Source organism: Euprymna scolopes, chromosome 19 (genome assembly GCF_053919585.1).
Source record: "Euprymna scolopes isolate OS-2025 chromosome 19, ASM5391958v1, whole genome shotgun sequence".
NCBI lineage: Eukaryota > Metazoa > Mollusca > Cephalopoda > Sepiida > Sepiolidae > Euprymna > Euprymna scolopes.
In genome coordinates this window covers 32134769-32149924 of record NC_136500.1, presented here as the reverse complement: position 1 = coordinate 32149924, position 15156 = coordinate 32134769, and the positions used below count along the sequence as shown (strand labels likewise).

Sequence of the window (15156 nt, the reverse complement as noted above, 5' to 3'; positions counted from 1 at the left end):
CAGTGTTTTATCATCGAATCTTGACTTCTTTATTACATCCTCAGGCCGAAAATGATGTTCACATACCTAAAAACATAATTAAAGAAAACATTCATACCATAATGTAAACTATTGCTAAAATCTAAGAAAAGATAGTAAACAAACATTTACAATAATAATCACAGTGTAGTATCTGTTCTGATGCTACACTTCATTTGTTCTGTCCTCGGTCAGTGGAGGAGAAATCCTTCATGACCGAGACAATTTTTAATTTTATTTTTGTTCCTATCCAGAGTGCCCCTTTTTGGGGAGCTAAATTTTCCCACATTAAAAACCGACCTTGTGTCTAACTGTGCCCTCGTGGGGAGGCAAGTAAATAAATTAAAAAGAAATATTTTTGACAAATATTCTCATGTAAAAATTATTTGTTTATAATTCTAAAAAGAAACAATCACTTTTAATATATAACGCTCAGTCACGGCTAATTTCATTAATAGCCAAGAAGGTGAATAATTTTCAACCCGACTTTAGAAAAAAATATAGAACTTTCAAATATTTGGACATACTCAATGAAAGGTTTTTATTATTAAAAAAACATTTTAACAATTATTCTCATGTAAAAATTATTTCTTTATAATTCTAAAAAGAAACAATCAATTTTAATATATAACGCTCAGTCACGGCTAATTTCATTAATAACCATGAGGTGAATAATTTACAAACTGACTTTAGAAAAAAATAAAGAACTTTCAAACATTTGGACATACTCAATGAAAGGTTTTATTTATTATTAAAAAAAACATTTTGACAATTATTCTCATGTAAAAATTATTTCTTTATAATTTTAAAACCTAAAACAAAATTAAATTAAATTTTCAACCTTCCTGATAGACTTTTTAGCCTTATAAGAAAATAAACAGTTAAAGATATCAACATAATATTTGCTGTATTAGCAATAAATAGTATTGTTTCTTTAATTTATATTAACAATGTTATCAAGCGTTATGAAAGTACTTGAATACAGTTCTAATTCAATACACGTTTAATTATTAACAAATAACATCACTTACTTTACTATATTTGGTTGGAATAAAATTTTCCCTTCTAATGGCACGTATCCAAATTGAGAAAGTTTAGGATAAGAAAATATATGTACTTTGGGGCCTTTTGGATAATTTCCCCGGCAATTTGTAACAATGCAAGAATACACTATGTTAGACAACAAACTGAAAACTAGACGAAACTGCTGCTGATAGCCTAGATCATATCCCTATAAGTGAATCTGATAATGACATCACACTGTCATGTGCATCGGCCTTCTTTACTCTCGGTAGCCATGGTGAAATACGTGCGGATCGGCTCAAAGTAGCTTCTTTTTTTTTTTTTTTTATGAACTGTATTTGGCAAAAGATACACTTTGAATTTTGAGGATGTGTTAATTATTGACTAAGATATGATCTTTTTTTTTTTTTATTCTAAACACCCTTGATTAGTTTTGGTTTGCTTAGGAGTCTCATACCATTTATTTATGTTGATGACTAAAAAGCAGTTAAAAATAACCTTTTCCCAGGAGGCTGTTGCAGTCGGTCAATTCCTGATGCTTCTGTCCCCTCCCTCTTTTAGAACCTTCTCTAGATAAAAGACTGAGATTTTTCATCTAGATTTTCAATCGTAATGATAACTCTAAAATCTCAAATTGTCTCAGAATATGCAATATTTTGTTGCTGTAAAATCATTGAAGATGTCCATAAAAACTTTTTATTTTTTCCTCTGTGTATAGGTGGAACGATCCAATCTAGATTCCTCAATTGATCCAACAAAGAACATCCAGAAGATAGCAATTTCGATTATATCATCTGAAAGTGTTTTGCAAAAGAAAGTTCCATTAAAAAGAAGGTCAGTACTTTTTTGTTTTCTTTTGATACTTATTTTTATAAGCTTTAGGTTGGAGAAGACCTATCTTTTCCATAAGAATGAGAGCAATCCTCACTTAGTTTAAAGACAGCATCCTTCTCATTACAAACACCATGAATAAATATTTGAAGATATAAAGAGCTTTAACCATAAAACTTTTTCTAAAATTATTGGATTTGGCATTAAATAACTCGAAAAGTTTTGATATGCCATAAAACAACCAAACGTTTGCCTAAAAGCACTCTCTGGTATCAGAATTTACCCAAATTATTTCATTATCTTTTAATTTTTTTTTTTTACATGATGGTCATCACTTATCAAGGCCCGGAAGCCACTCGGGGATAAGGATCATTGCGTGTACAGTAATCAATGGGATAGTATCGTAGTAATCGTTTTGTGAATATGAATTGAGCATTTTGATCTCGGTGTTAGTGCAATATTGGAGATTTGATAAAGTGTCTTATTTAAGGGGGCAGTTCATCAGGGATTTGTTTATGTTGGACTTGAAGACATCCAAGTTGTAGTCAGGTGGGAAACAGGCAAACTGAAGAGAGTTCCACAGGTGTGCACTTCTAAGAAAGAAGCTTTGTTCATGGAATCTACGTTTTGATTTAGGCACAGATAAAGAGTGTTACATGATAAGGGCTGTCCCGTTTTCATGTAAGTATAAAAATAGAGAGATTTAGTTAAAATGAAAATAAAATGAGAGAAAGCAGGAATCGAACCCTGGATATAAGTTTTAAAGAACAATAGGTTTAAATGGAATGTCCAGTAAATTGTTGATTCTGATGAAATAAATAATAAATAAACTATCATTGTAAGAAAGAATGTGGATAATAAAATATGGGTTAAATGAATTAGATATGTAGGTTGAATTCCTTTGTGAAAACAACAAAGGAAAAATGGGAAATCAGAATGTTCTGAAACGTGCAGGTCGCGCATGTTGATGGCACGTGAATTGTGGTCACGTTGGCCGGACATGCATGGATTTCTCAATATAGGAAGTGAGAGTTAGTTAGTTAGTGAGAAGTCAGAAGAAGGGAGGCAGAGAGTCAGAGAGAGACGAGAGTTTGACCAGGGAAGAGAAGGTTCAGTTCGAACCTTGGCCTCTGGAAGCAAGAGGGATTTAAACAGAAAAAGATGTAAAGAAAGAACCTTTGAATTCCTGAACGCAAAAGCATTGACCGTCAAGTGGAAGGTTAAATGCTCATCATGTTTTTATAACTGCTGTCTCCTGTGTCCATCATTACATGAAAAAGGTATTGTCAATTTATATATAAGAACTATCCGAAATTCATCATCTAAAAAATATATGTTTAGAAAGTATATGTGTCGTTCTATGTATGTTATATAAACACTCCAGTTCATACGAACTGTCAAAGCATAAATGCCAACCTGTCAATCCATCGGCATAAATGCCAACCTATCGGTCTGTCTATCTAGATATGAAAACATCTTCTCAAAATGTATTCATATACAATCTCTCTCATTTATAAACTCTCACTCTCTCTTTATATACACCTGTTAATGTCTCCATATCTCACAACATGATCACACACATGAACCTCAAAGATCTCTTACTTCCATGAACACTCTTAAGACTCTAATCTCTCCTAAGACTGTCTATCACTCTAAGACTTTCTAATACAAACAAGAACACTAAATTAGAACTCACGTGACATACGCGCACTAGTGGTACCTTCGTCTAATAATAACACCATTACGTAACAAGAGTGAGGAAAATTATTAACAGTGGTTTCAGCTAGACGGGTGTTTATCATGAAAGATTGGCAAGGGGAGACCAGAAATTAGAGCTCAGACGAGCACTTGCCATGGAAATAATAAGACGACATGCTTGCAACTCTTCTGTGGGAGAGAGGTTGCAGGCAAAGTCTATTTTGTACTCTGTCAAGGCAGGATAGGCTGCTTTTAGCAGCTCCTGCCCAGATGTGGCAGCAGTACTCCATCCTTTGACGTACTTGGCTTTTATATAGATAGAGAATTGCATCAGTAGTGAGATAACTTCTGGAGCGGTAGATGGATTATTGATCTTTCAAACGAACATTGGCTGTCGGTTCTCTTGGTTATTGATGCCTTTATCTTCTTGCCAAATATTTCTGTTACTGATTTGATGCATTTTCTCACCAATAACCTATATAGTCAGTTGTTGATTGTATACACATGACCAATATATTAGCGAGGTATACTTGCTTTGTGAATATGAATTGAGCATTTTGATCTCGGTGTTAGTGTAATAATTAGCCTAATTTTATAAATATACAGATTTGAGCATGTATTCATGAATAAATGCTTTTCAAAATGGGTTCATACCTTATCCTAAGGTATTACAAGAAAGTGGTTTTTACAGTTTCAATAAAACTTTAATGTTACAAGTTAACAGTCCACAAATGGTAACCATTATACCACCTCTTCCTCTTCGAGATGGTATCTATTAAGAAAAATAATACATCTGTTTTAACAAATAATATATACCAGGTCTTAAATAATTTGACAATATCTGGCAACAAACTTCAAAAAGACTGATTGGGAAGCCATCGGAGATGCCTCATGAAGTTATATTTTTACTCTTCCTGCTCGATAGTGTTCAAATGAAACAACTGAATGGTGCAAATCGGCTATCGAAGCACATGTTCGCACACGCAAGTTCTGTAGCAAGCCCTACTCTCCCCAATCGTTCACTTCAACTCATGCAACTGCCATTGTACAAAGGTAGCATGTGTTCTGTTAATTTGTCTGCCATAAGTTAAGTACAAATAGACAAAAAATTATAGATGCTTGAAATTGTCGTAAAAGTGAAATAGCTGTAGTGAAGAGAAGACATACCGAAATGGCCAGGTAATGTATTGAGTCACAGAAATTAGGAGCTCGCAGTTTCTGGAGAAATTATAATAGTGGGATGAATAATGGGTAATCAAGAATTTCCTCACTAACCAACAACCATGAGGTTGCTTGCACAGAAACTGAGATGGCTAAACTACTTACCCAGCGATTCACCTCCAATTCCACCTTAGACCCAACAAATTACTGTCTCTCAAACTTCCCTTTTGCAGACAGAAGCCACACTTGTAGATCTGAAAATCATTCCCTATGGCCATGATACTATGAAAAACCTAGACACCTCCTAGGCATATGAGCTTGATCTCATACCTGCTATATAAATAAAGAAATGCTCTGCTGAGCCAACCCCAGTTCTCTCCAAACTTTTCAACAAATTCCTTGCTGAGTGCTTCCCTGATAGCTAGAAAATAACCTATGTAATACCAGTATTCAAGAATTCTAGTGAAAGAATTATTGCCCCATCAGTCTTCTCCCCCTCTTCAATAAAATCTTTGAGTCGTTAATCAAGCACTAGTCCACCACCTCATAAATACTAAACTTCTTTCTAACTCACAGTATGGATTTAGACAAGCCTGTTCTACTTCAGATATTTTAAGTCCTCTCTGAGCATATATACCATGCACTGGATAAGGCAGAGAAAGCTATGGCAGTATCTGAAGCCTTTGAGAAGGTCGAGCATGAAGGGCTTCTCATAAAAATTAAATCATATGGTATTTCTGGATGAATGCTAAACATGATCAGATCCTTTCAGATCCTCAAACAACATGATATTAATGCAGAAATGCTCCAGGGATCAATCCTTAGACCTTTATTATTCCTGATATTCATAAACAACTTCCCTGATAAAATTGTATCTGAGATGGGTATATTTGCTGATGACGCCATACTCTATAATGGTCATGAGGGAAAAACGAATATAAGCATATCCAAAGCATTGACATGAAACCTCAGAAAACAACCTTCAATCAGTAGCGGAATAAGGCTGTAAGTGGATGGTAACACTTAATATTAATAAAACTAAGATTTTAACCTTTAACAAGTACAAAAAAACCTTCTCAACCACTGATTGCTGTAGCTAATTACACCCTACCTTAGAGCTATTCATACAAACTCCTTAGTCTAACATTCACAGGCCACATGAAATGGAACAAATACATTGAGAACATTGTCAAGGCTGCTGCAAAATGTGGGCTCCCTTCACTATGCTAGAAAATTAGTTACACCTAAGAGTATTTTATAACTCTGCAAAGCCACTATTTTTCCATGCATGGAGTATTGTCGTCACATCTGGGCTGGTACATCTACCACTACTCTCCCTTTTAGACAGGCTCCAAAAAAGAGTCTCCAATCTAACAGATTGTGTACTATCAGCCAAGCTTTAATCCCTGTCCCATCACTTCAATGTTGCCTGTTTTACAAGTACTCTAATGAAATGTGCTCTGATGAACTCTTAGCACTTGTTCCCCCTCGACGTACATACTCCTGATTAACCTGACAAGCAACAAAATCCCACTCCTTCACAGTAGAGGTCCCTAGATGCAGGAAAGCCTTCTGCTCTAATAGTGTCTTTCCTCAGGCTGCTAGACTTTGGAATTCCCTCCCTATTCCTTGCTTCCCTGACTACTAACATACAGAAATTTAAATATAACATGAACAGACATCTTGCTACTCAACTTCCCACAGTCCTGTAGACACAATACTCACTTTCAAATTGTAGTACACCTTGTGAAAAAGAGTAAAACAAAAAAATTATTTAGAATAATTTTTCCTTGATTCATAAAGGTGATAGGTTGAAATCAGGAAGACAAAAAAAAATTTTTTTTCTATGAATTTAGTGTTTTTTATTTTATTAAAAACAAATCATCCATTTTTGTTTTTGTATATGACAATGTCATATTAAAATTAAACCTAAACACATACTTAAATCATTCGTTGACATCTATGCTGATGACACAACCATCTACAGCAACACATCAAAGGCTGTAAATGACAAAGCTCTCTCTAATTCTCTCTCCTCTGATCTCGAACGAGTGGTTCAGTGGGGGAAGACATGGCTGGTTACCTTTAATGCATCTAAAACCAAACTCCTATCTTTACATCATCAATGCTCTGATCCCCATCTGGCATCAATTGAAATGGATGGCTCTCGTCTAGGAGAAGCCCCATGTTTTGACAAGCTTCTGGGCTTGACCTTTACTCCTGATCTGAAATGGAACACATACATCAAGTCTGTTGCCAAGGTTGCTGGAAAGATGGTGGGATCCTTCTACCGCTCCAGAAGATATCTTATTGCTGATGCAATTATCTATCTATATAAAAGCCAAGTACGTCCAAGGATGGAATACTGCTGCCATATCTGGGCAGGAGATGCTAAAAGCAGCCTATCCTGCCTTAACAGAATACAAAATAGACTTTGTGGCTTAGTAGGGGATGCCCTTTTCCCTTCCCTGCAACCTCTTTCCCACAAAAGAGACGTTGCAAGCCTATCTTTGTTTTATCGTTATTTCCATGGCAGGTGCTCATCTGAACTCCAATCTCTGGTCCCCCCTCGCCAATCTTTTACAAAACACACCCATCTAGCTGAATCCACTGTCAAAAACTTTCCCCACTCTTTATCTATGCCTAAATCAAAACGTAGATTCCATGAACAAAGCTTCTTTCTTATAACTGCACGCCTGTGGAACTCTGTTCCGTCTACCTGCTTCCCTTCTGACTACAACTTGGATGCCTTCAAGTCCAACATAAACAAATTCCTTATGAACTGCCCCCCTTAAGTAGACACTTTTAATATCCACACTAACATACTATACTTACAATAACCCTTATCCCTGAGTGGCTTCTGGGCCTTGATAAGTGGTGACCACCTTGTAAAAAAAAAAAAAAAAAAAAAAATGGATTTCAAAATAAAGGATTTTCTTTCATACAAAACTGGTATCTATTTTTCTTAGAGATTATCTAGATTATATTTATTTCAGTCTGTTCATACCACTTTTTCTCAGAAGCGACTGGGCTGATCTGACTGAAATTTTGTATTGACCTTTATGATGATAAAGTATAACAAATTAAATATTATGGTCTCTCTTCAATGCACAGTGAAGGATTAACAAGGATTAGTCACCACACTACCACATTTACTCTCACTTTTTCTCGTTGATTGATCTGGCTGAAATTTTGTATTTGTTATAAGGTGCAGCGAACTAAGTATTATGGTATCCATTCGATGCACAATTAAGGATTAAAAAAGATTAGTCACCACAAAACTACATTTACTCTAAAACGTTCATATAAAGCATTCATTTAAAATCAATGGGCTATAACTTTTACCCGTTTTTAACGGGCAAAGTTTAGTTATATAATAAATGCTAAGCACAATTTAAATGTTAACATTGAACAATACTAGCTTAGAGATCATGTCATTGTATTTTGAAAGAGAGAATTAGAATTATTGAATATTGTTTTACTTAAAAATCATATTTTTGTTTTGAAAGAAAGTGGACTAATAATTGCATTTGTAAAGTTAATGTCTTGTTTTATTTTTATTTTTAAGGCATAAGGCTGTGGTCAAATCAACAAAGTCTGAAGAAAATCGTGAGACTCAATGGAAAAAGATGATAATTCCCAATCATCAACACTTTGTTATGGCCAATTTAGCTTCTCTCTGGAAGAATAAAAAATTATGTGATGCAGGCATCGGCAATGGGAAAACAACAGTCAGGGTAATTGGATTGTTTTCTTTGAGTAGAGATTTTATTTTTAAACTAATCCTTACAATGTCTGATTTCTTGGATGGCAACATTTGGGGTTGATCCATCAAAACTCTGGGTTCTTGTCCAAAAATAAAGAAAAATCTGTATGATGTGATGCAAAAAAAGTGTCATATTCTAAAATTCACATAAATTGATCAAGTAGTTTTATTTTTAAATAAGAAGATCAAATTTTACGGCTAAACGATGAGTAACTGTCTTGCCTGCCATTTTAAAAACAATTTCAAAGGGAGATAACTCAACAATAATTCAAACTTGCAAGATTTATGTTGTAATGCCTTTGCATTTCCATTAATCGCTTAAAAATAATTTTCTTTATAAAATAAAATACTTTATCAAGTTATGTGATTTTTCCAATGATATTTTAATTTTGTCACAGTTACATACATCATACAGATTTTTCTTTTTGTTTTTTTAATACTGGGGCAATTCTGTGCAAACAACCTCATGATTGTTGGATAGTGGGGGAATTATTGATTGCCCATTATTTACTACACTATTGTAGATTTTCCAGAAATCATGAGTTCCTAGTTTCTGTGTTTCAATGCATTTTCTGGTGGTTTCAGTATATTCACTCTTAGCTGTTGCTACTTCTTTCTTACAATTACTTCTAGCTTCTATATACTTTTGTCTGTTTGTACAGGACCTGTGCCGAATAAATCTACGGTATGCATGTTGCTTCTGAGCAATGGTGGCTGCGCAAGTAGAAGTAAACCATTAGGGAGAGTGGCGTTTGCTATAGAACCGCCGTGTAGGAACATATGCTTCAATTGCTGCTTTGAACCATTCAGTAGTCTCATTTGCGCACTATTCTGCAGGAAGAGAAACGATATTTCCCTATGGGGCGTCTCTGATGTGATCTCTAATGGCATCCCAGTCAGCCTTATTTTAGTATGTTGTTGTTTTGAGCAATAGCTCTTCAACTTGGGGTCGAGAGTTTAGAGTGATTCTATCATTATCACAGCATGATCAGCATTCCTAAGTGGCAATCAGCATTTGTTACACAATCCTCAGGATCTCTTGTCAGAAATAGATCCAGAAGTGAGACTTGCTGGTCCTGGCGATCTGGGAGACGGATTGGGAATGTTACTGTCTGTGTCAAGAAATGGGATATAGCAAAGTTATGGATGATGCTACTAGCTGTGTCAGTGAAGTTAGAGAAGCCAAGCCAATTTCTGTGGTGAGCATTAGAATCACTAAATACATGTATTTGGGCGCTAGTGTCAAGGGAGTGTGTTACATCTATGCTGTAAGAGATGTGACTGATTATAGTGCAGTCCTGGGTTGATGGAGAGCAATAAAGAAAATACAAGTAGCTAACGCTCTGTTGTAAAGTTAGTTTAAAGCACATGAAGGCCTGGTCACCTGATTCTAGTTTAGATTCCCTAGACATGGGGAGGGTGTTACAAATATAGATATAGTCTGTTCCTGTTAAAGCCCTTACGACAAAGTGGAAGATAACCAAACATGTTAAAGATGTTAGAGGGGGTGGAGGAGTGCAAGTTAGTTTCACTTAGTGCTAAGATATCTGTCGAGTTTGCTAGGAGAACTGATTCTACATCATCTAAGTTAGTTTTAAGTCCTCGGATATGTGTAAATGCAAGCCTCAAGGTAGAAGGCTGAGTGTGTGTCTGGTTTGAACATTTTTTTTGATTGAGCTGTCATTTCATTCTATTTCGTAGTTTCAGATCTAGATTGAGGTGCTAGGCAAAACGGATGTGCATAGCCACCATCATGCAACACTGCAACACGAGTAGACCCTCATCCACAGGAATGTGGCCTCAGGAATGTCCACCAGAGACGAGTGCAGGGTGCTTTTCCATGCGCGACATGGCACTACAAATATCCCGATATTACAAACTGATGATAGAACAGCCGCTCTAAGTGCTACCAAAGAGTTAGGGCTCCTGTACTGTCAGTTGTAACCAGCAACTGTCAAACTGGTACCCTTAAACTTGTCCGACAGGAGTGGCCCAGTTCAATCATGTTAGCATATATGCTCAATAAGCACCCCAAGATGCCCAGATATAGGGGAAGGGAATAAGGCAAATGTGGGGACGGCATTCATTGCCCTAATCAGGAAACAAGGCTAAGCACTTGGTGTCTCTAATGAGTCCTTGTGGCTGCACCTCTGCTCCTAGCTAATAGGCAAAGAAGGAGTATGGAGTATAGATAGGCAGATTGATCAAGTCACCAGCTCTAGGGAGGTTGTCTAGGAATGAGGAGGCCTCCCTCTCCTGTTTGGTGCCAAAACATGTGAGGTCAGTGGCACAGGTTTACAAATCAGAGCTTTCCTTATCCGAGATGGATGACCTAACCAGATCTACTGGTCCATTAGCACTGAGAGGGTTTTCCCTGCACCTGGTTTCAAAGCCAGATATTTCTATGCTCTCACATGGATAGTTAGGATTGATATCTGCTTTGAAGTTACACTCCTCAGAATAGGATTAAAATTGGTTATGTTTATAAAGGAGGTATGTATGAGTGTGGGGTGTAGATTAAAGGTGAATATCTACTAGGGTTAAGAAAAGATCAAATATAGTTTGTGGATTAGTGACTAATTGGAAAATTATAGTATAAGGGTTAGGGTATGTTTTGAAATGTGCTTTAGGTGTTAGTTTCAAGTAAAGATAATCACCAGTACTTTATCCCATCTAATGAAAGAAAGATATAATTGCTAGTTAATACAGATCACTTATAATCTGGGCACAAACTGTGGCTATTATTTATCTATTTTATAGATATTCTATAGAGTATAAATGTAGGTTAAGCTAATGCATCCCTTAGCGATAGAAATCTATAGATGTTTAATATTTATCGATTTTGAAAAGGTCAGCCTACTAAAGTTGAGAACCGGAAGTTAAACCCTCCTCCTAATGTACATGCAAAGTATGTGATTTTATATCAGCTTGGGGAGAAGAGCAATTGTTTTTTTTTGTCCAGTTGAAACAGGAGAGATGATATAACTTAGAAGAATATAGCATTAATATACAATATAGACATACAGAGATTTGTGGAAGATTTAAGAGTATAAGGGTTTTTAATGTTTATCATGCAAAACAGACAGGAAGGCATCTTGGGGCAAAGCATTATCCCTTTAGAGCAGACATTTAGAAATAACATTTGTGCCACTTATTTTAGTAACATACATCAGTAACAATATACATGTGGCCAGTATAGGACTTATATTTAAACATTACACTTAGTCACAGAATGAGAAATTATGATTCCCAAAAAGAGGAAAGCAGTATAAGTAAATAAGAGCAGGAAAACAGGTTTGGTGAATAAGCAATAACTTAATTGCTTCCTAAGAAGTGGTTCGCACAATTTAGCAGTTTTTGTATGGTCTTGCTTTTATTTTTGGAGATACCTCATATTTTGTACTGTACTGTAATGCTTCCACTTCATCAAGATATTTCGGTCTGTCAGATCACTGCAAATCCTGTCTGAACAGCTGTTTTCGTTTTGGTTGTGATGTCACACAAGATAAATGAAAGTTCTGTCTTTGAGTGGGATCACTGTGGATTACATTAGATAACAATCGGATTGCAATCTGAAAGTTATCCAGTTACTGAATCAAAATGGAATTTGGCAATTGGATTAGTCCGGAATCGATTTGGAATTACAATCTTATCTCGCCCACTCAAAAGAATAACGGGCATAAATCGATCAGAAGCAACTCATGGCACTATAGCCCTTTATAGCTTTTTCTTTTTTTTTTTTTTACATAGGAGTCACCACTTATCAAGGCCCAAAGGGCACTCGAGGATAATGGTTACTGAGTGTATAGAAGTCAATAGCACAATGTCCTAGTAATCGTTAGTAGTGGTAAATTGAATTACTTAAGAGAATGGCTCATCAAGAATTTGTTTATGTTGGACTTGAATATGATCAAATTGTAGTCAGCTGGAAAGCAGGCAAATGGAAGAGAGTTCCAAAGGCATGTAGTTCTAAGAAAGTTTTGTTCATGGAATTTATGTTTAGGATTAGGCACAGAAAAAGAATAGGGGAAATTATTGATAGTGGTTTCAGCTAAATGAGTGTTTTTCATGAAAATCTGGCGAGGGGGGAGGGCATAGATGGAGCTCAGACAGGCACCTGCCATAAAAATAGTGATAGAGTAAAGACAGGCTCGTAACGTCTCTTCTGTGGGAAAGAGGTTGTAGGGAAGAGAAAACCAGGTTACAAAGTCTATTTTGAACTTTGTCGAAGCATGATAAGAGTTTTCCAACAGCTCCTGCCCAGATGTGGATGTATTCGACTCTTACTTAGGTAGAGAATTGCATCAGCAGTGAGATATCTACTGGAACGCTAGAAGGATCCCACCATTTTTCCAGCCCAGAAGTTTGTCAACATGGAGCCTCCCCAAGACAAGAGTTATTCATTTCAATTGATGCCAGATAGGAGATCAAAGTGTGGATGATATTGGTTTTAGAAGCAGCCATTTCTTTCTCCATTGCACCACATGCTTCAGATCAGAGGAGAGAGAATCAGAGAGAACTTGGTCATTTATGGCCTTTAATGTGTTGACATAGATGGTAATGTCATCAGCATAAATGTCTTCGAATGATCTTAGGATGTGATTTGGAAGATCATTGATGTAGATCAGTAAGAGAGTTAGGCCCAGGATGGGCCCCTGAGGGACTCCGGCATTAATACTGTGAGCTTCTGATTTCTACCCATCAACCACTATTGTTATGAACCTATCAGAGAGAAATGGTTTAATAATTGAGAAAACATTTATAGCTATACCGTAGCTGGAGATCTTGTGAAGTAGGCCTTTATACCATACCCTATCAAAGGTCTTTGATATGTCAAGAGCAATTGCCCTAGAAAGGAAGCCTCCAGTGAGAGATTTGCTAATCCTATGAGATATAACCGTTACCACATCTGCTGTAGATCTAGTAGAACGGAAACCATATTGCATGTCACTAAGAAGGTTATTTTTGCCAAGATGGTTAACTACTTCTCCATTTAACACGGATTCCAGCAGCTTACTCATGACGCACAGGAAATTTATTGGTCTGTACTGAGAGGAAGATGATCAATCACCTGAATTCTTAAATACGGGCATACTGATGAGGTTTTCCAGGGTGTTGGGAAGCAATTCTCCTGAAGACAATGCTTAAACAGCTTTGTAAGTACTATAATTGGAATGCCATCAGGATCAGTTGCTTTACTGGAATCAAGGTTTTTGATTAGCTTAGCAACATCACGCACAGATATTTGTATGTTGCATAGTGTGTTTTCTGATAAAAGAGGAAATACAAGGGGTTGACGGCCTTAGTCGCATAGGGTATAATTAGTTGCAAAGATCTTGGCAAAGAGTTTGGCTTTATCTGATGCTGACGAGATTACCTCAGGTCCATTGATGATGGTTGTAATAGAGCATATGATTCTGTTCAGGATCCTGTTTGCTTTTTGCTAAAAATGGTGGTAACCAAGCCGCTGCTTAGCTACTTTGGACTTAACGGACTGTGCATATAACTCTTGCATTCTTTATTACTCTTTTACAGTGATTGCTGGCAGTCCTAGAACCAGCTTTAGTCTCAGTACAGCTTCCTGATTTTCCTTTGATCCTCTTTTCATAAAGGCAATATTATCTTTTGAAAAATTTCTTCTCTCTATAGCATGTGTCTTTACTCCCCTCTTCTGAAGAGAAGCATTTGACTTTGAAATGCCATGGCCTAAAGAGGTTTCCCTATCCCGTAGTCCCTTTTAAACTGAAAGCATAATAAAATTTAATTGTAAATTTTTTTTTTATCCCTTTGTTATTTTAACTTATTCTATAAACAAATTTGTGTTTTTAAATGTATTTATAGTGTATTTTAAACCATGTTTCTAAACTCCCATTCTTATTTGAATTCATTTTAACTGGCGAGTCTACTTCCCATGTTATGCTATAAAATATGATAATGAAATTTTGTAAGATGGACTTGCATTAAAAAAAAAGCTTTAAATTTATTCAAAATTTTAACCATCCCTTAATCCGCCTTTAAAATAGATATTACTAAAAAATTAATTTATTTTATTGTACTATTTTATTTCCATATCTATATTCTGTGCTATCTACCCACTTGAAACTATTTTCCCAGATTTTTCTCACATGTCATTTGTTTGTAATATATTAGTAATAGTTAGCAATATATGTATAGACACAATAGAAAAAGTGGAAATTTGCATCTCTTTTCTAGCATTCATCACCTTTGGTAAATGAGTAAACTATTAATATAGAAATCAAAAATTATACTGTTTCAATAAAAGAAGGAAGTATTAAAATCAAAGCACACATTTGGCTCTTAAGGCAGATCCACACTCCCTTCCTCCCGCCCTCTTACTGCTCTCAAATAAACGCTAATCTTTCCACCCGAATTCATTCAACGGGGAGACACTGGTTTTTTAGCAAGACTAACATGGGTCACTCGCAGAACACCAAGTTAAGTGCAGCTATATATCTGTGTTTTGTGGAACCTCTTTATGTAGATCTAGTTCCACCATTTCTTTTGATTTCTTTGCTTTATATTCTCTTACATATTCAAATAATTATTAATATCCTGTTCATTTATTTTAAAACAAATTAGTTGCTAGAACAGATTGCATCAATTGAGATGGATGGCTCTCGTCTGAGGGAGGCTCCATG

The 15156-nt window shown here is 35.9% G+C and overlaps 1 protein-coding gene across 4 annotated transcripts in view; it reads left to right on the top strand.

Moving 5' to 3' along the window:
* LOC145303503 (uncharacterized) overlaps window positions 1-15156 on the top strand; it is a 38253-nt gene that overhangs the window by 4679 nt on the left and 18418 nt on the right. For all 4 annotated transcript variants that reach the window (XM_080144936.1, XM_080144933.1, XM_080144932.1 and 1 more), the window contains exons 2-3: window positions 1760-1875; window positions 8300-8468. In XM_080144936.1, coding sequence (XP_080001062.1) covers window positions 1760-1875; window positions 8300-8468 — 285 coding nt within the window. The remainder of the gene's footprint in view (window positions 1-1759; window positions 1876-8299; window positions 8469-15156) is intronic.